The 20,977-nt window shown below is 45.7% G+C and overlaps 6 protein-coding genes across 6 annotated transcripts; 4 read left to right on the top strand and 2 right to left on the bottom strand.

The window, feature by feature from the left end:
• Positions 1 to 52: 52 nt before the first annotated feature.
• On the top strand, positions 53 to 1,165 carry BHQ10_009092 (uncharacterized protein; the record flags this gene model as incomplete). The annotated part of the gene is made up of 3 exons (XM_040881970.1): positions 53 to 629; positions 708 to 840; positions 901 to 1,165. The coding sequence occupies 3 exons, from the start codon at positions 53 to 55 to the stop codon at positions 1,163 to 1,165; spliced, it is 975 nt and encodes a 324-aa protein (XP_040737594.1).
• Positions 1,166 to 1,272: 107 nt separating this feature from the next.
• BHQ10_009093 (uncharacterized protein) lies at positions 1,273 to 2,869 on the bottom strand (the record flags this gene model as incomplete). Its single annotated transcript, XM_040881971.1, has 2 exons — positions 1,273 to 2,509; positions 2,658 to 2,869. 2 exons carry the CDS (start codon positions 2,867 to 2,869, stop codon positions 1,273 to 1,275), a joined length of 1,449 nt encoding a protein of 482 aa, XP_040737595.1.
• A 695-nt stretch (positions 2,870 to 3,564) lies between these two features.
• BHQ10_009094 (uncharacterized protein) lies at positions 3,565 to 6,613 on the bottom strand (the record flags this gene model as incomplete). Its single annotated transcript, XM_040881972.1, has 2 exons — positions 3,565 to 4,006; positions 4,062 to 6,613. 2 exons carry the CDS (start codon positions 6,611 to 6,613, stop codon positions 3,565 to 3,567), a joined length of 2,994 nt encoding a protein of 997 aa, XP_040737596.1.
• Positions 6,614 to 8,590: 1,977 nt separating this feature from the next.
• On the top strand, positions 8,591 to 9,979 carry BHQ10_009095 (uncharacterized protein; the record flags this gene model as incomplete). Its single annotated transcript, XM_040881973.1, has 1 exon — positions 8,591 to 9,979. One exon carries the CDS (start codon positions 8,591 to 8,593, stop codon positions 9,977 to 9,979), a length of 1,389 nt encoding a protein of 462 aa, XP_040737597.1.
• A 1,923-nt stretch (positions 9,980 to 11,902) lies between these two features.
• BHQ10_009096 (uncharacterized protein) lies at positions 11,903 to 12,568 on the top strand (the record flags this gene model as incomplete). The annotated part of the gene is made up of 1 exon (XM_040881974.1): positions 11,903 to 12,568. One exon carries the CDS (start codon positions 11,903 to 11,905, stop codon positions 12,566 to 12,568), a length of 666 nt encoding a protein of 221 aa, XP_040737598.1.
• A 7,009-nt stretch (positions 12,569 to 19,577) lies between these two features.
• BHQ10_009097 (uncharacterized protein) lies at positions 19,578 to 20,666 on the top strand (the record flags this gene model as incomplete). The annotated part of the gene is made up of 4 exons (XM_040881975.1): positions 19,578 to 19,755; positions 19,812 to 20,062; positions 20,128 to 20,158; positions 20,215 to 20,666. 4 exons carry the CDS (start codon positions 19,578 to 19,580, stop codon positions 20,664 to 20,666), a joined length of 912 nt encoding a protein of 303 aa, XP_040737599.1.
• Positions 20,667 to 20,977: the final 311 nt, after the last annotated feature.

Raw genomic sequence — 20,977 nt, forward strand, 5'->3', positions numbered from 1 at the left:
AGCTCACCAGAAAAAAAAAAACACATAGCCAATTCTACTAAAAGCAGAAAAAATGGCAGGCCTTCAGGTCCTCTCCGGCGGCGCACCCTTCTTCCACTGCCCAAAAGGCCCTATGATCCTCGGCGAAGCTCCAATCTACCGCGCCTCCGACTCTACCTTGCACTGGGTCGACTGTCTCGCCGACCCATGCGAATTGTACATCCTGCGCGTCGACCCAGACACCGGCGACGCAATCCCTTCCTCCTTACGCATTTTGGAGTTAGAAGACAGCGTCACAGTTCAATTCTTCCGCAAGAACGTGCCTGGCAGCTATATCGCCGCTTACTACCAGGGCGTCTGCTTCCTCGATGAAGAAACCGGAAAGATGGAGATCGTAAAAGAGATTATACCGACAAGTAAAAGAGACGAACTGAGATTTAACGATGGCGGGATTGATGCAAAGGGGAGATTCTGGTTGGCAGAGATTGATAAGGTTGCTATGGCTTATGGACCGAATCAGTTACCGGTCAGTTATGGGAGGCCGAAGGGGAAGTTGTGGAGGTATGATCCTGATGGAAGTTTGCATGAAATGTTGGACGGGGGTGTGGTTTGTGGGAATGGGTTGGGGTGGAGTCCGGATAATAAGACTTGTTCGTTCCCCCCTATTCGCCCTCTTTTTTATTTAAATAAAGAAGATTTGGATCGGTAGAAGGCTGATGACGATGTAGTCTATTTCCACGACTCGGTCGCCATGGTCGTGTACGCATTCGACTTTGATCTTGAGAGTGGTAACATCTCGAATAAGCGGCTGCTGATCGACAGGCGCGACTCGTTCGGTGAACCTGATGGCATGGTCGTCGAGTACGTTCTCCTCCCCTTTATTGCTTTACCTTTTTTTGTATTATACTAAATTCTTGGTAGTACCGAAGGAAACCTCTGGATAGCAATGTTCGACTCCAACCGCGTCATGGTCTTCTCGCCACAAGGCGTACACCTAAAAGACATCACATTCACAGCCCGTAACCCAGCATGCACAACCTGGGGTGGGAAAAATTGGGATATCATATTTTTGGCGAGCGGGAAATGGAGAGGTAAAAGAGAAATTGTTGGGGATGAGGGCGGGCATATGTTCAAATTTAAGCCGGGGGATGCGAGAGGGCAGGCTAAATATGAGTTTGCTGGCTAATCATTAATACTAGTAAGTGCAGAGAGTATGTATATAGGAATGAATGATTTGGAAAATGCTAATATCAGGCATAAAGACGCGTCGTATATGTATGCTAACATTCATAATTAAATACCATCCTCACCCAGGACCATCCTCTTCGTCGAATTTCTTATCCTGGCTGCCTTCTTGTATCCTCCCCGGTCAGCTCTCCGTGAGTCCCTCAACATAACCGGTAATGCATCCAGCACAGCCCTATTTCCCTGATAATAATGCTCCATAAATCCACCCTGCAATATCCGTCGCAACGAAGCCAATCTAAGCCACTTCCACCATCGGTCAATATTCATAACCCCTTCGCTGCCAACTTTGACCTGTCGTTTACTTCCATATTGCCGATTTGTGTTTTGGTTGATTGCTTTGTTGTAAGCTGGTCCGAGTCGTGGGTTTTCGACTGTTGTCAGAATTGAGGCAAAGTTTGCATGTAGGCTCTTCTTGTCTTTCTTGCTGATTCGTTTGCCGCTTACGGTTGCTAAAGAGGCGAGAATCTGTTCCAGATGATATTTATCGTGGTATGCTGTGTATCGTTCAATGAGCTTTGGTCCACTGGCAGACAAATCTTCATCATCGTCGTCCTCGTCCAAATCCTCTTCGCCGATTTCGTCTTCATCTTCTTGAGGCGTATAGCTCTTTTCGTACAGCAAAGCAATGTTCTCGCCAGCGGCAATCTGCACATTCGAGTCTGTGCTAGACAATTGCTCGATCAATATCTCAACTACTTCCTCACTTTCAGCTTCCAGATCTTCAACATCCGTAGCGAGGAAGCCCCATTGCTGCAACGCTGCAGTGATCACACCATAATCAGCCGATGCTTCAATCGACTGCCCATCTGAAGCTACAACATCCAGCAACATATTCATCTGATCCATCTTCGCATCTTCGCTCGTTCCGCCAAAATAGGCACAAGTTCCGAGACAATTGATAGCAGCAACTTTGACAAGCCCCGAAGTCGAATCACGAATCGTCCTCGTCAGCAAAGAATCAACCGCATCGTAGATTGTATCATCATAAGCCGTTACGGCCAAAAACTCCAACGCCTTGAGCGCCAGCACCGACTCGCGCACGCTACCCTCATATTTGATACTACGCGAAAACGCAGCGAGGAGGTCCTGAATAGATCCTCTAATCTCCTCCTCGACGTAATGGAATTTGGCAAGTCGACAGAATGTCGACAGCGACTCCTCGCGACCTTGAACACTGCTTCGTTTGCGATCAAGAATGTCCTGGATGCAGTCTGCTAGTTCTTCGGGCCAGTCAACATTATCAGATTCGGGGTTTTCTGCCAAGTCATCCAATGAGCTTGTACTGCTCATTAATTAGTATAACGTTGCTCTAAGGTTGTGTGTGCGTGTGTGGCAAAACACAGGAAAAAGGGTAGTGACATCATCCCGAAAGCTTGCCACAATTACAAAAAATGTTGTAAAAAGGGTAAAACAGATCGGACAAGACATACCTCCAAGTGCCACCAGTTTCATCACTCAAATTACCTTCATCTTCCTCATCAGAGGCATACCGACTCGCAGCGCGCGACGACTGGCGCGAATTCTGGCGCGAAGTCTGTGCTGAGACAACCCTAGAAGTAGGACGGGAGGCTTCTCGCGATGCTGCCTTGCGGGAAACCGTCTTGCGGCTCTCGAGCAGCGCTTGACGGCGTAGGTCGTGCATTTCGTTGCTTTATTGATCGAATAGAAAGGGTAGGATATGGAAAGAGGAGAGGAGAATAAATGTCTGGTAGTCTGGTATAAATTGACGGGTTATACTAATGTATGTGACTTATCGATAAGCCGTATTATGATGCGTTGTCAATGTAGCTCCCAAATAATCAGTTAACCTATAGGAACAGTGAGATGGTAACAGACAAAGTGAGAGAAAATGTAATGAGATGAGTGCATATCTGCGATAAGCCAAACAGAGGAAACACAAGCGTTTATGAAGTTTTTCTCGAGGAGAGAGAGATCAGAAGAAAAAGAGGGAAAGAGGGCAAGGGCAAAAGGCGGGGGCAGAGATCGGGTTAGGTAAGCAGACCGCCATTCACGTCACGCCGTCTGGACACCTGACTGCTCAGGCATGCTTCTGTCTTCACCTGCCGAGGTTGATCATAATTAATATGGTTAACGAGAAGTTAAGTAAGATCAAATTTGTTTGCGCCTGTCATTCCTGTACTATAAAACCATAACTCCGTCAACCTTGTATCCCACAAGCTGGCTGTTGACATGTATATCTTTGATTGAAACTCCCACAATAGTAATACCATAAGCTGGATCAAAAAAAATCAATGTTAAGACTAGAGAAGCAAATGAGCAAACAAGCAACTGGGGGAACTGTCGGGTTATAAATAGGACTCGATGCAATAAAAGTGATCAAAGAATAATTTGTCCGTTTTGAGTCGGTGCAGGGGCAAGGTGCGGTCCTGGTGTTGATGTAGGTGCCGCCGGCGCAGGGGCCAAACCAACCATGCCAGTCAAACTCGCTGCAGTCGTTGCATTCGAGGTAGACGCTTTGCTGCCACTCTTTGATGATGCATTCGCAGAAGCGCCAGCACTGCCACCACCCCGACCTGTGCCGCTCTTCGATGTGCTCGTCGCGCGCGAGTCGGACTTGTCGTCGCCTTGCTGCTTGGCCTTGTTGGTACGCGGTTTGCGAGCCATGCTGCCTCCACGAGAGCCTGGTCCACGAAGTGGAAGTCCAGTTTCGGCGGACACAGGTACATTGGACGTGATAGGGACGTGGGCGTGTCCTCCACGTGTTCGTGCACCGCCGCGACCACGACCACCACGCCCGCGTTTGATAGTACCGTCGGCCCTGGTGTTTCGTTAGCAAATATTTGATGCAATGGTAGATTACAGCCAATACACACCTCTCGACTTGAACCTTTTCGCCCTCCGCTACAAGAGGTCCACTATAGACAAAGAATCCGTCTTTACTGGCAGCTGCCTGTTCTTGCCACACCAGCTCGCTGTCATCCACAAATGGATCGTCACGGTCATATTCTTCAATCTTCTTCTTGCGACGCTTTTTCTTTCCATCCGTTGGTTCCTCCGGGGCAGTCGCGACTCCGCCCATAGAAACGTCACCATCGGGGTCACTGTCTCGATCGATATCTACACTTAAATCTTCCTCCGCGCTCTCGCGTGCAGATCCGCCCTTTTCATCCTTTTCTAGTGCAGCGCTTGCTGCTGCAACTCGTGCTAAACGCTCCTTTTGCGCAGCAATACGTGGATGCAGAGCTGCAAATCCATACTTTTCCTCTGCCAAACGAGCAAAACTGATGATCTTGTTGCTGTCGCGTGAGAGAGGAACATGAAGGATGATATTGGGTGCTGTTTTTGACACTGCCGATGAACTATCGTCGACTCCAAAAAGTGCCCCAGTAATTAGACCAGAACCTTGTGGAAGAGGAGGCGGTGCATCCTTGGCTGCACGAGCTGGTTTGGGAGATGGTGCGCTGGATGGGGTAGCAGTCGGCGTGCTTTTATCTTTCTTTGCAGCCTTTGCAGATTTCGTAGGTGCTGCAGGAGTTGTAGTTGTAGTCGTAGTCTCAGGTGCCGGTACCGGCGCAGGCGCAGGCGCAGTAGAGGCAGGCTCAGAGTCGATCTCCATTGCAACCGGCTGCTGGAGCAGACTGATTTTCTCGGGAGGTTTCTCTACCTGAGTAGACGCCACAGACAGCTGATCGTGCCGATGTGCAGGATACTGATGTTGTTGGTATGGTTGTGGTGGCTGCGGAGGTGATTGCTGAGCGGAAAAGAGTGGAGGTTGAGGTGGTGGTGGACTAGGGTTGGTGATCTGTGACAGCGTTGGTACCTGCTTTGATGGGCTTTGTCCATAATGATGCACATGTGGCGATGCATTCGAGCCAAAAGAAGGGTAGCTTTGTGTATGATTCGGATAACCAGAGTGTTGCTGCGGAGGTAACTGTTGCTGTACTGGCACCGGGGGTGCCGGCGGATCAATAATGCTAGAAATAGCAGGAGACGCACTAGCTCTGTAGACGCGTTGCGGTGAGATGGAATGCTGGGGAGGACTGAAATGAGTCTGCGACGACAGCATAGGCGTTCCCATGTGAGCCGGCGAATGTTGATGGGAAACTGGTGGAGGAGCTGGGTCGCCAAACGCTGATCGAATAGGATCGTAGCGTTGTCCACTCGAGCGCGGGGGAGACGCCTGCGATGGTGGCTGCGCGTGTGTTGGAGTCATATACGACGGGGTATGATGTGTCGAAAGCATGTTTTCTAAAGAATGCGATCGCGCTAACGATGGAGCGTGCATGGCGGTCGGAGGAGAAGCGGCAGAGGATGAAGGCAGAGGTGTCGGCGCGAAGGTCGCGGGACCTGCTGCCTTGACTGGAGATGCAGAGGTTGTAGGAACAGACGAGGCTGGCTGCTGGACAGGTGTTTGTGGTGGCTGTTGAGCCGGGCGCGAGCTTCCTCCGAAATTAATATCATGATTGCCGGGTTGGGAAGGAGCGGCTGGTTGTGCGGGTGCAGCAGATGGTGCAGGAGCAGGAGCAGGACTAGGAGCAGGAGCTGGAGCAGGAGCTGAAGCTGGAGCTGGAGCTGGAGCTGGCGCTCGCGGGGGAGCTAGGACGGGCGCTTTCTCTTCTGTTGTATTGGTCTCGTTCTCGTTCTCGTTCTTATTGTTTTTGCTATTGTCAATGGTAAGATCAATGGTAAGACTGCTATCGTCGTCGTTTGTATGATGCTCGAGCTTCGGCTTCTTCCGCGAACTCTGGGGCGTCGTGGTTGTGGAGGCATTGGACTTTTCTCTCGGGCGGCGTCCGCGAGGTTTCGCTTCCTTTTCTTTCTCTTTCTTCGCTTCTTTCTCCTTGTCCTTGTCCTTTGCTTTGGATTTGTATTCTTTGGCCGGTTTCTCCTTTGCAGGTTCCTTTGCAGGCTCCTTTGCAGGCTCCTTTGCAGGCTCCTTTGCAGGCTCCTTTTCTTTCTCCTTCTCTTTTTCCTTTTCAGCCTGCTCTTGCTTCTCCTTGTCGAGTTGCTCTTTAACCTTGTTCTTTGTTTTTCTCGGCTTCTTCTCCTTAGGCGTCTCTTTCTCCTTTTCCTTTTCCTTTTCTTTCGGCGTTTCTTTCGGGGTCTCTTTCTCCTTGTCGTGATCGTCCTTCTTGCGGCGCGTGCGACGAGTAGCTGTGGCGGGTGTGCTGGGCTGGTTGTTGGCGGCGGCGGCAGTGGCGGAGGCGCGTCGAGTGCGGGTGTCTCTGCCTGAGGTAGCACCTACACTCTCCTTCTCCTTCTCTTTGTCGTTCGAATTGTTCGGCGCAGCCTCGACCTCTGCTTGGTTGGGAATATTCTCTGGAGGATTCATTTCTGAATTGGGCGCGGTAGACGGTGATTTTTGGTGTTGTTCGACTTCCTCCTCCTTTGCGACCCCATTATTCCTAGGCGCTTCGTTGGCCATGATCAGAGCTTACTCACTGGATTTGACCAACACCATACCATACACAGCACCTCGTTTGAGTATTCGTTTCGCGCGGGTGGAGATCCAAAAAAAAAACAATTGGAAGAAACGAGGAAATAAAATTACTGAAGAGATTAATCAACAGAGTAGTCAGATATCACACACGGGTCATGAGATTGAATGTGATTATTGGATAATTCGTAGTGTTGGCAAAATCATCAAAGACCCTGCATAAACCGGGCGCGTATAACGTCGAGTGGTTGCAATAACGGAGGTTGGAAATAGCGGGAGGTTGGAACAAGTAAATTGATAGGAAAACGGATTGAATAGCAGGGTATCGCGTGCTGGCGGGAAAAGGGAGGATTGCGATGGGCCGGACGGGTGGTCGGTAAGTTGGAAAATATAGAAAGCAAGAGAAAAAGAGAATTGGAAAAGTAGGGTTGTCGAGAAGAAAAGGAAAAGAAAAAGAAACAAGAACGAAGGCCGCGAAACAGCTGGGGTCCGGAGATGCTCAATTATTGGGGGTAGAGGACTAGAAGGGGTAAGGCAGTAAGTGAGCGGGCGGTGATTCTTGGACAGATCAATCAAACGATCTGAAAAGAGCAGAAAAGAAGAATTAGGAAGTGATGGTATGGTAGGGCCCGAAATGAGAGCAAAAAGAACACCAATCAAAGCTCCGAGATGACTCGTGTCTGGTGCTCGGGGACAGACTAGAGTTGATGGATCGATGAAAAGTGAAACACCGGGAAGAGAGATGTGAAGGAGATAAGAGGAGAGAAGAAAAAAGGATCGAGAGGAAATGAGGAAGATAGGGCACCAGACTCGAGATCAATGTACGTACTAGGGGTACGTATATGACGGACCCAGGCATGCAAATCTGGCAGACCAACTGACCAAGTGACCAAACAAACAGATTGGCATTGAGCCATGACTGACGGACCAGACTTTGCTAGGCAGTGCGTGCAACCCAACACTAACTAACATCTAGTTGACTAACCAGTAGCTAACGTAAAGAGTTGCCCAGTACGAGCAGTAGACGATATAGGGTTGGCTATATTGGCCTGACGACACGGGATTTTGCAAAAACAGTTACTTCTCTAGATTCTGGAGTGCGTTTCTTGTGTGTACGTACTTTAATGTTCCATTCTAAGTCATACTCACGGCTATTCAAGCTCATCTTCGCATCGTGATGATGTATCTAACCCTAATCTCGTATCTCGGCGTGTTCACGGACCTCTGCCCAACACGGAGCTATCAACTCGGCACAGAAAGGTGGCATCGACCTACATGATACTTGGGTGTGTCAAGATATCATATATTTTTCACAGTGGTGAATGGAACAAAGTTGCTTGCATTACTTTCTATATTCCTCGGTTGATATTCTACCGTACTGCCCTAACCAAAGTCGGCTCAGGCCCGATGCAAGTCTGAAACAATACACAAATACCAGGACACTGAAGCGAGCTTACCCCTTGGTTTTATTACTACATGTCATAGCTTTAAATTCATAGTCCGCTTTACCGAATAACTACCTTCATTCCCGGAGGATTTATAGCAACACGATATTCAAGCCACCGGACGAGAAGCGGCATCAATCGACGTTGGCAAAACAATAACATTCAACATACAAGAGTATATCACATAGAATCTCCCCAGTATCTGACTTTGAAGTCAGCTCGTGATCTTTTCTCAATTATATAAAAGCGATCCAATAAGATATCCCCGATATAAACGCGGAGTAAATCTAGAATCTCAACCGTGATTGGCGAGATTGTTCGACATGGACCGTGCATCGTCTGTTATTTTCAGCTAAGCTTCATTCAGCCTAGCGTGGTTTGCAAGAGTTTTAAGCCGCATCCCGCGGACCGCTCTTTATCCGGTGATTATTTTGTCATCTCATCTTCTTCTTCTTCCTTCTCTGTCCGCGATTAACAAGCCCTCGCACACTCTACCTTCCAGAAACAAGCAGCAGTTACAATGGCCATCCCCGGCGAACGCTTCGTCCTTGACCTCTCCGACGACGAACAAGATGTCGCCGAACACACCGCCGCTGGCCCCGCCAGTCTCATGATTGGAGAAATCAAAGAACGAAGTACCAAAGCACCCACAGCGCCAACACTCAAATCCACTACCACTGGTTTTCCGACCTCGAAGAATCGGCTTGGTGGATCGGCTTTCAAACAACAACGACGAAACAATCCCTCCGCGTCGCGCTTTGCCTCCGCTCGAAATGAGACCGTACCGCAAGGACCGCCCGCAGCGGCAAAGTCACAACCAGCACAAGGCGAGTCAATGGAAGACGAGGAAAAGAGGATAATAGATGAAGAGAATAAACAGAGAATAGCTGCAATGTCAGAAGAGGAGATCGAGCAGGAAAAGGCAGAGTTGAGGGCGAATCTGCCGGCTACATTGATTGAGAGATTATTACGGAGGGCGAATCTCGATGACGATGCCGATGTGCCTGTCGCTGTTCCAAAAGCGAAGCCAAGCAGGGAAGATCAGTCAGTGAAGAAACCGAGCAAGTCCGTTTCTTTTGATGTGTCAGACGTCAAAGGAACCGACATTCCAAAAACAGTCGATACGACTACAGAGTTTGAGGATCGACCACCCGCCATCCATCCTTCTGATCTACGACCTGCCTTCGAGTTCCCCTCAGGACCGATTCATTTTCCTACACCACCACCCCGACAAACACCCATGCCAAACCTCGACCCAAACTCACCTTCATTTTACGACGACCTACAAGCCCACTACTTTCCCGAAACCCCGCACGACTCCTCAACACTTTCATGGCTCAAACCTCTCGACACCAGTGCCGACGCATCAGTCGCCGATAGTCTATCCGCGTACCACCCTTCAAGCTCAACTACTCAAATCGTCCCATCGGCCATCCGCTTCTCCTTCCGAGGCGAAATGCTTCCACCTTCACAGTCGTTGGAACTTCCAACATCACTAGGTTTGCACCATCATGCCGACGACCCCGAAGCAGCTGGGTACACAATCTCCGAACTATCGATATTGAGTCGTTCCACCGTTCCAGCACAGCGATGTGTTGCATGGCAAATCTTGGGGCGAATATTGTTCAGATTAGGGAGTGGGGAGTTTGGCGCTGATGACACGGATTTGGTGGATGGGTTGTGGAAGGTTGTGGAGCTTGAGGGTGTTGTGGCGAGGATGTTAGAGGAAGCGGAGGGTGGACCTCAGCAACATACACAACCAGGAGACGGAAATGAGCAGACCAAAAATGCTGGGATCAAGTCGAATATTGGGAGACATGCGAGTGCAAAGGCGTGGGCTGTGGAGGGGGTATGGTTATGGCAAAAGGGGGGTGGGAAAAGAGGTATTTCTATGAGTGATAGTACATAGATACATATACTCAACACACCTCAAAATTAATGACGTTGCTCAATTCCGCGAGCTCTACGAAAACAAGGAGACTCGTGCTGTATAATATCACACTAATTGATTAGTTATGGTGGTGTCTCGCTGATTGACTTCGACGTGATCATGGATGCAAAAGTATCTGAAAGAAGCCCAGATGGCATTCATAACTAATCAAATGTAAGCTCAAGAAATCATCCTCTATAATTTTTCAGTGTGGCCGAACCCCTGTCTTTTCACTTACATAGGTATGATTGAAACTACATAAGAGATTCTGGGGCTAAGTTGGGTGCTTGAGTAGATATTGGGTAGCAAAACAGCTTAATTCGATTTTGGCTCGTAAGGTTGTATATTCGATTCACTTGCTCTCTGTTGTTGATTGCCATTATCCCTCAATCGTTATAGGGGTGAACGTATCTTAGCGCACAGGACTGACTAAGTGGGCGTCATTATCCTAAAGCCCTAAGGCACATTTGTTGCGTAGCCTCAGCCTCGACCAGCGGAGTTGGTCAGGGTCTACCTTGATGTGAGCATCATTATAAAGTCCCCGTGCTTGGTAATGCTCATTCCGACTCAACGAAATTTTTTGATGAAGGTTCGGGATGCATCCAATTTCGTCCCTACTCTTGTTCCTTCTTTCAGGCATCGTCAGAGCGGAGATTGACTCTTCCTACCAACTCAGTTTTGCGGGGGATTTGGATGCCGGTAGATCGGACCAACTTCTTTTAATGAGGTGAAACCGGAATGGAATGCGGTTTTGGGAACTGGAGGGAAGAGTAGTGTTGCTTCGGATGAAACGAGGTCTGGATATATTAACCGTGGAAGAGTGATGTGGGTTTATATGGGGTTCATGGTGATTTAGATACTTTAGGCTGCTTCTATCATGTTATTCTTCGTTCAAGGATGGAAGTAATAGATATGTCATTCTAAGAATCATATAATTGCCAGACTGTTTGATATTACCTAATTCATCTTTACTGTTATTTCAACCCTACTGTGTCAAAGGGGTCTATGAGGCTTTCACTTCACTACCTAGGTAAGGAGACCTCATACGCCTACATATCTTTCAGCTAACCACTTTTTATCAAAAATCACTTACTACAGACTGTAGCGCACTCTTTCGACACTCATCTACAAGACATACTTCGTATCAATCCCTCTATTGACGGAAAATCCCATTCTCTTTGTACAGCATCGCCTGCTCATTACAACTTAACGCGAATTGGCTCCTAGGGATGTATTCTTACGGAATACAATATCTAGAATTCTCAATAACGTAGGCGACAAAATGTATTTTATACAAAGATTACACAGCCACAGCACACGCTATCCGTCATGTACACATAGTTGTTATTAGTCGAATCGGAACATAAAAAATTATATAGATCTGAATAGATTAATTTTTATAGCCTACACTAGTTTTCATAATGAAATTTATATCTTAATCAATAGTACGTAAATATTTATACTTGCTTATAATTTAAGACCTTATTAGTACTTGATTTATGTAAGAGCACGTACGTTAATTAGGCCTCGATTCGCACACCAAATCAAGCCTAGGCAGAGGTCTACGGAGTTATGAGATTATTATTTTAGAAAAGTCGAAATTAGGACACGACCTTTAATCTTTTAGCCAATCATATTCATCCGTGTATATAGTATAACATATGACCGTATGTCTTCAAGTTACACATTTTGTCTCCTATTTAGCTGTAGTATGCCGTATTACCATACGGCATTACCTGCAAAACATATCTCTGAACCTGAACACCACAAACAATCAAACTTCAGAATCATTGCATCGCACGTTCTCAGCATCCAACACCACGCGGAGTTTCCACAGCAAGTTCTGCATTCTTTGAATTCCTTCCCGAGCGATAAACAACATAGAACCAGACAATTCTCAAAATGGCATCGACAGACCGCCCAGAAATCCTGCTTCTATGTCTCTCGTACCAGGAGTTTCTGGATGAGAGCTACGCTCCTCTAATCGACAAACTCGCGAATTCCGCTAAGGTGAAGCGCGCCAAATCAGCTGCCGGTGCAATTCGCTATTTAGCAGCAAACAACCCCAAAGCCATCATCATCACGGACGAAGGTATAACCGAAAAGGAAAATGAAGAAGCACTCCATAAGTTACACTCGTACATTCACAATGGTGGTCTCGCCATTATCGGTTTGCATTTTCCAACTTTTACGCAGATGGGTCGCTTTGATTATCTCTTCGGAAGGGTGTTTGAGCTGCCTTGGAGACATGGCGATTATCATCGTACCACTTTCCAGGTCAATCCATCCTGCACTCTTCCGGCTGGTGTTGAGCTTTCTTCGATGCCAGAGCCGTATAGCATGAAGGTGCTTCATATCAAGAACGCGCGCCCTCATGAGAAAATTTTTGTGCCTGTAGCCGATGCTATGACCCAGTCGTATGTCTTCCCACCGTCGTATGTGGATCAGACTCAAGCTGCGACAGCAGGAGCTAAGATTGGAGATGGGTACTTGGTGTACTGCGGTGATGTGAATCCCGAAGTTGGTTCGGATCACACCATCCTAGCTCTGTGCGGCATTCAGGCATGATCCTTTATAGGTGACAGTGGGATCTACTCGAAGACCATTTGTCTAAAAGAAAGAAGTATCATTTGTGTTACCTCAGTGATGGAAAAGCAGATTTCGACTATCAGGGTGTGGGGATTCTGATAATTTTAGGCATGACCGGAGTAAAGCGAATTTTCGGTGTTAGAACGTAGCGCATTCAACCGGACTCTGTGCAACGTATGTAGGGGATTGAATAGAATGAGCGATGTTCCAAAAAGAGAGTAAACTGAGACTAGGACGACTTATTTTGCCTTGGTCATTACAAGAAGTAGGATAACTTGGAGGAGCATCACGTACTGGCTCTTTGATAGGTAAATGTAGAAGATCCATGCTGATTCAATAAGAAGTCTTTCTTGTGAATTAGGCATTAAATTCTGAGTAAGTGGTCTTAAAGTCTCTGAAGTCTTTACAAGCATAGTAAGCAAATCGGTGTTCTTAAGCTAGAATGAGAATTCGCTGTTCAAAGGCTTACAGATGCAACGATGCTGCTACTTCAGGGTTCTATTTACATTCAGGTACCGACGTGCTAGACAATACAGTTACCAGTAATATAACCGCGCGCATTCTAGTCTTGTTATCTTACGTGATTGGGTTCAGCAAGCAATGATGACCAAGTAGTGCGTCCAACCATCACTCTAGGAGGCAGTCTTATGACAAAATATCTGCACGTAGACTGAAAAAATGGAGTTCAGGAATAGTTAACAGTGTGTCAACCTTGATTACAAATCATTGAACATATAAAACTTCTCATTTCACATGTAAAAACTGCTTATAGTCTCACCACGCACCTAGCTATCTATCAAGCTGCATTGCTTCGTCGATAAATGGAGAATGAAGCCTGGTCTTCAATGACCTTGACAATTCCTACGGATTTCTAGTTATTCACATGTCAATAAATAATGTTCATGAAGTAGAGGGAGCATCTCGAGTGATATTAGTGCATGCATCATTCAACAGGCATGGGACCAGTATTCAAAGCGCCTTGGACGTTTTACTAGGGTAAGTTGATCATACTATTGAGGGGCTGTTATGACTATCATAGGGCTTATTTGTCATCATATGAAATACTTTCTTATCACCTCTGCTATCACGTTTCCGGCTTCTTTTTAATATTGAGTAGCGCAAACCAATATCATAAAAAGGCAACTTGCGTCAATCTCCGGAGGTCGACGAACAGAATGACACGGCCCAACAATGACCTTCTCGAAGACCTTCGGCCAATCAATCCGAGAGAGTGTGATCTCATCATATTTTTCGTTGTTCGACTACTTTTTTCATATGCATATTTCCGCACATTTTGCATGTGTGTTGCCTGATTAGGAAAGTGATCGATTCTCTCCGCTACTGACCGTTGAACGGCTAACTGCGGCATCGGGATTTGATAAACTTGATACCGTAGAGTACGGAGGGAAAGCCGATCATCATCATGGTATGAAATATTTGGAGAATTGGGGGAATAGAGAATTGTCTCGGCTCAATCATGGGCAACAAAGACGTATAGAGAGACCCATAACGGTATGCCAGGAGAAGTATGCATGTCTACAGAAACAGAATAACGATGACGATGATGATCCATGCTGGTCATGTAGATTCACATTTGTAGAAAGATTTAAATCCGGTTTTGAGTCGATCGATGATCTGGTTTTGTTCGGGTACACTAGATTTTAGGGTTTGAAAGTACAAATACGACAAACGAGGCAAAGTAGGCCGCGTATGTCTTACTTTGTTACTTTATTTAGTGTATCTAAACTTCCATCTACATTGTTCGTTAGATCTTAGTAGAGTCTAAAGTAGCCCACATGATTGGTCGTATCTATGTAATCGAATCTAATCTCGATGACATTCGAGGGAGGACACGTATGTACGCTGATTCATGGTCGGCTCGGTATTGCGTCCTACTGCAGCTTAGGTACGTACGACGCTTTTTTCCTCGTAGCTACTAGTAGAGCATATGTACATCTGCTGAGGCGGGGATGCTTTTCTTGAAGGAGAAAGAAAAGGTCAGGTATCATGTATGCGGTTTCATTGGATAGAATATCATGAAAATATTCAATATTTACTGTTCGTATATCGTATAGTACGGTTAGCTCTCTAAACGATTGTGTTCTGAGGCCCTTGGTACAAGTCATCAAATCAGGAATATCCATGTACAGAATCCCATTTCTGTACATGCACAGACATAGTGAAGGAGCCATGAATACTGTGAATTAAAGTTCCAACGTGAGGTTTTAGATCCAGAACCGCCATGGCCGCGGTTCAGAAGTCCCAAAGATGGCGACGTGCATAATGCTCTAAATTGAATCTGTGGGCCCGGCATTGTGTACGTAAGTATGCATGATAGTAGTGTATTGGATGTGAAATATATTACGAAGTACTAGTGATGTAGAACGGACAGGCGCTAGCAAACTTCATGTAAAGTCAGACTCTAGTCAGTAGGTACATAACCTTAGGTTGATAGACCTATGTACTAACTACTTTAAGAGGATGAGGCAGTGCGTCAATCGATTCCCATTCCATTGGGACTGAAACCTAGATTTTTATGCGAGTCATGAAGTTCTAATATGAGTCGTAGACTATTTCAGAAATATAGTCGTCTGAATAGGCTATAAGTATTGAGTCTATCGGGTGGTCGGGTGGTCAAGACAAGTATGACCCCTCATTCAACTTTTGCCTCAACTTCGGTACTTATCTCTTCATCGTCATAGGAAATTTCCCGTTGTTTCAACTCTCGGGACCGTACTCATCATGGTCCTTCAGCCGGACCCATCCTCCAACCTGAGATGGCGTCAAATGACATTCTTGATTGGCAACGCTGGGCTCGGGCTTGCAGCAGTTAGGGCTATGCACGGAGCTTCAAGCGGGTGAAACTTGAAATAGAACGGGCGGACGGTTTCATATCTGTGCGCTCTCGAGCCGAACCTTCATTCTGATCCATGTACAAATCCAAATCCTTGAACTAAAGTGACCCCACGTCCTCAAACAATATTGAGACTTTGTATGCCTGGCTCCAACTTACTCGAGCCACTCTATTCGTACCTAGGTCAATGAGTCGAATTCCGGCTAATCTATACGCTAGTTCCATGGTGTATCGCACCTGATGGCGAGAAATGTCGCTATATGCCGCCGCGCGTATACTTCTGTGCCCAAGTATGCGATCTAGTAGATCCACTGTGATGGATATGTATCAATGACAGAGATGCTTTAACGGCAGGTTCCAATTCTCAGCAAGCTAAATTTAAGGCATACCGGCACCTGACCATTGAGTGGCCAACACATGCGTTGCCTATCCAAGCCATCGGATTCCAAGGCGTCAACTACACAAACTACTTCATGAAGTATGAAACATTATCTATACATACCGGAAAAGCCCCTCTTTCGTTTCGCCCCCCCGGCAAGTGAGGCATCGATCATATGCCATGTATGCACGACGGGCTCTTGTCAAAATGACTCATCAAAACTGTACAACTGTTGACTGGTATATCCAGGCCCATACGGAAGTATCGGAAAGACGGAAAAAGGGTGGTTTTGCGGCTGTTAAACCCGCCAGTCTTTGTTTCCTTATTGGGGAATTTTTGATTTTTACTAGATTCGTAGAGTACCCCTCTGATGATGAGTTGGCCGTGTTCTGCCCCTCAATTAGTAAGACATTTTGCGCTCTTGGATCCAGACTGTAACAAACACCCCAATAAAGAGAACAGAAACAAAGACTCTATAGAATTGATCGGTGACATGAGTCCTGTCATTTTTGACAGGGATTGAGAGGTACGGGAATGATAAATATCCATCCACCGAATAACCAGATGACTGTCTTGACGCTTAGGTCGCTTGATATAAGGCTAATTATACGGCATAGCCAATTACTTGTATATATTTGACATCTTGTACTTTCAACGTTCCCTTGTGGGCACCAATCAATCCGTTAGCTGTGCCGGCCACCTGGCTGATATTTGGCGGTTCCTTGATAATGATACAACAAGAACAGTCTTTCTTCTTTCGAGGAACCTCTCTTGGGGGCCAACCATCCCGCATCTGTGATATTAAAGCTCTTTCTTTCTTATAGAACTTGTCCACTTGTCATGTGAATATACCTTTGTGACTTGAAGATACCTAGACAGATCCGGATCTATACATGGATGCTTCGGATTTCGAGGTACCCCCACGTGTCATTGATAGCGTCAATCAATACATGTATTACTGAAGGTTACAAGCTATTCAATGTTTTAAATCCAGTCCATGGTCTATATTAATAGAAGGTAGACTTGCTAGTAGGTAGCCGCTACATCCATAGCCGCGACTCAATCTTAATCAAAAGCCTATATTTATAGCTACACAAGCCATTGATCAACCTATGAATTGCTCAAGCGTAGATAGTAATACCAAGACATGACCCAGCCTCGCTTGCTACCCGCTCTAACTCGTCGCATCTAGACAATTTGTCACTACAAAAAGCCAAGCTTTCATCTGACTAGACAGGATACAGTTACCGGTCCGTGACACCGTTATATCGGGTTTTCATAGGCTTCTTAGGTGACTTCTGTTGCATATTCTACTTGTAAGTCGCGTATGCGGAACAAAAACGACACCACCACACATGACCTGATATGCATGCTTACTGACAAATTGCCCACTTGGTGGTGCATATTCGATTTTACGATCCTATCACTAACTAGGAAAATGGGGGTCCTCTTTTTAGCCGTTCTAATCAGATGAGTTTTTATGGGGCCATCTACGTTATAACGGAACAAATGCCGATATTTCGCTGTCGTATCATTTTGCCATTCTAGTGACACCAGCAAAGATGCCGGTATGATAGTCTATGTGCTTTAAACAGGCATACATCTAGGAGAGTGGATTTATAGACGGTCCTACATTTCAGCCCTATCATGTACGTTTATTTAATCAATGACATACATTAGTGCTCCATGTCCTTGCGTAATGGCGTACTAACATACTATTAGATGAGCCCATGGAAGGGTGGAGGCTGTATTGCATTACAAACCCACTCGGTTTTGCATCGGCGATGGCGTATCATGAGGACAAATCTTGCAGCAAAAACCTGAAAGAAGAAGAGTGAGGCCAATCATATCACATTGATCGTCCATTTCCACGTCTTGATAGAGGTGCTCTTTTTTTATAAGATGCCTAAATCCAATAAAATAGCGTCACTTTTGGAGCCACTAACAGGTGAAGTACCTAGGACCACAAAAATGGCCTACTAGTACTATGTACCTAAATCTTCAGCTCCTTCTATGGTCATCTTTCTTGTTCCTCCTGTCGCCGGAGGCGGGCCAGAAGAAGTAAGCTCTGACATTTGAATCTTTGTTCGTTCTTTCCCACTCTCTAACATATGTCAGGATCTGAGTAGCTTAATTTGGATCTTTCATGCTTGTTGAAACGAACGGAAAGTATTGGCCCGTCATTCTGTATTCTAAGATCTAATTTATTAAACGTTTCATCCATTCTCCTGGGATTTACTTATATAGTGGATTAGAAACCATCTTCAAACTCTCTTTCTATTTTGTCTGCTTCATATCTTTTACATACTCTTTTATTTTCCCTTCTTACTTTCTATTCAATCTTTATTGTTGGTATATCAAGGCCACCTACATTATTCCCTCTTTTTGGTTGGTCGGTTGACATCTAAACATTTATCCGCCATGGATCAAGCCGCGATTTACATCGCGCAGACAACCACTAGATATCCTCCTCTATCACCCCTAGAAGAGAAGAAAGTAATACGAAGAATAGACTGGATTCTCGTCCCAATGGTACGTACCGATCTCTCATCTATACCCGAATCATTTCCTTTTTTTTTTTTTTTTTTTCACAACAAAATTCACGTTGAGCTTGCTTGGATTGCCCCAAGCTGAGGTCGGTCCTTGATATGACATGCATGATACATACATAAGGGCCTTAGGTATGTAATTAATTAAGCCGCGGCTGATTTAATTTTACCGGTCTTCTTGCTCTTGCCGTTCGCACATGCATCGATTCTTCCACTTCAATCTTCCATGCATGTAGGTAGTCACGAGCAAGCAGGCAAGATGCAGACCCTTGTCTAGCATGGGTCGCCTTAGGGCATAGGCCTCCTCGAGTCGCTTTTCTTATTATGTCAAAGCGTTCGCACTATATCACCTTAACTAATGACGCATCGCTAAATTTTGACTCTGGTTTTTTATAGCTTCTCTTGACCGCTTCGTTAGGTGCGGTAGATAAAGTTGCCATTAGTACTGCAGCTATTTACGGGCTGAGAGATGGTATGTTCTTCATCCTACTTCGTAATTCAAGGGGGAAAAATACCAATTTAACAATTATTTCTTCCATCTTGCAGATTTACATCTTACCGGCAATCAGTACTCATGGGCAGGCTCAATTCTTTACTTCGGGGTGAGCATGACTGATAACCTCACGATCTACTTCGAGCCCTAACGAGTCTCTCAACAGTGCATTGTTGGCATGTGGCCCTCGTCATATGCCCTTCAACGTGTTCCGTCGGCAAAATATCTAGCTAGTTGCTCATTTGGCTGGTCTATTCTCTCGTTGTTGATTCCAGCATGTCGCAACTTTGCGCACTTGATGATTCTCAGGTTTCTGATGGGTATTACTCACGTTTCCTCATTGCGCCTTGTCGATCTGAGATTAGATGCTAATAGAATTATTTTTCAGGCTGTCTAGAAGGAATTATAGTCCCATCCATCTCTTTGGTTATCGCAGGTTTCTACAAAAAATCTGAACAGCCACCTCGCAATGCCGTCGCATTTGCCGCCATCAGTTCCGTGATCAACGGTTTTCTGTCTTGGGCTGTAGGGCAAATCCCAGATTCGGCGCCCTTGGCAAAATGGCAGTATCTGTTTCTTATTACTGGTTCGTGTTTCATGAACCCTCCTTCAAAATATAAGAATTCGAAGATACTGAGAGGGTACTGTTGTAACTAGGAACTATATCTCTCACATGGTCAATATTTGCCTTCTTGTACCTTCCAGACACCCCGATGAACGCTTGGTTTCTGAGCGAGCGAGAAAAATACGCCATCATTACTCGTTTGGCGGAGAACAAGACAGGCATTGTAAGTAAAACATGGAAAAAAGAACAAGCCGTCGAAGCCATTATCGACCCGAAGACTTGGATCATATTTCTATTCAATATCGCTATCAATGTACCAAACGGAGGTAAAACAAATTCTGTCTTTCAATTCTCACAACGAAAAGTGCTGAGACGTTCTTAGGTCTTGTAACCTTCAATGGTATCATCGTAAACAACCTCGGATTTACCGCCGTCCAGACATCTCTTCTCAATATGCCCACCGGTATCATGTCCACGTTATCTGCATTCATATTCTCATGGGTTGCCGCCAAATGGACGAATCGTCGATGTTTGGTTACCATGATTGCGGCATCTATCCCAGCTATTGGTGCAATATTGGTGTATGCGCTACCGAGGACGAATATTGGAGGTCAGATGGTCGGAATTTATCTGGTATGTGGTGATTTTTCTATAGCTGAGCCTTGTACTAATGGTGTCTGTTTTCTTTCACTTCTTAGCTTTATACATACTTTGGGCCTTACGTTTTGGGTAATTTACCTTCATCTACTCGTTCTCTGCTTTGGGATCGATCTGACATGACAAAGGCATCTCTCTCGGACAAGCCAACACCGCTGGCTATACAAAAAAAAGCGTCCAATACTCTATCATGTATATTGGCTATGCAGTCGGTACTTTAATCTCCCTTTTGATCCTATGTTCAGAGATCAAAAAGCTTACAAGTCAAGGCAATCTTATCGGACCTCAAACGTTCCGCGCAAATCAGGCACCCGCATACACGGGCGGTTTCGTCTCCATGCTTATCTGTTACTGTATTTGCATCGGCCTTATGGGCATATACTGGATCCTCGCTGCGGTGCTCAATACGAAGCGAGAAGCTATTGCATCATCAAATTTACCCTCGGCAATGACGTCTCGACCGATACCTACAATGAATCTATCCAACAATAACTATGCATCTGATGTGGACAGCCTATCTGAATATGCATTTGCAGATCTGACAGACTTTGAACAATTGGACTTCCGGTATACGACATAGGTGGTGTCGTTATTACGGTACATATATTAATAGCCTTGACTGGTACTTATACACGAACGAGGACGGATAACGAGGTCAGACAAATTGAAGTTGATGAAACGATCTATTTTTTTCTGCTTTGAACATATTTTGAACATGATTTTGTGGACCATTTCTTCTTTTAAACATCGTACACTGCGCGTTGCATGAACAGATTGATAGAACTTTTTCCTTGTATTGCATGTTCATCTTATAGATGATCCTCTTGTTTTCTTTTGCATACATGGCTGACGGTTGGTGAGGCTGAGTTTAATGATCAATTTGCACACGAC

This window comes from Talaromyces amestolkiae (assembly GCF_001896365.1).
Source record: "Talaromyces amestolkiae strain CIB chromosome Unknown scaffold22.1, whole genome shotgun sequence".
Lineage (NCBI taxonomy): Eukaryota > Fungi > Ascomycota > Eurotiomycetes > Eurotiales > Trichocomaceae > Talaromyces > Talaromyces amestolkiae.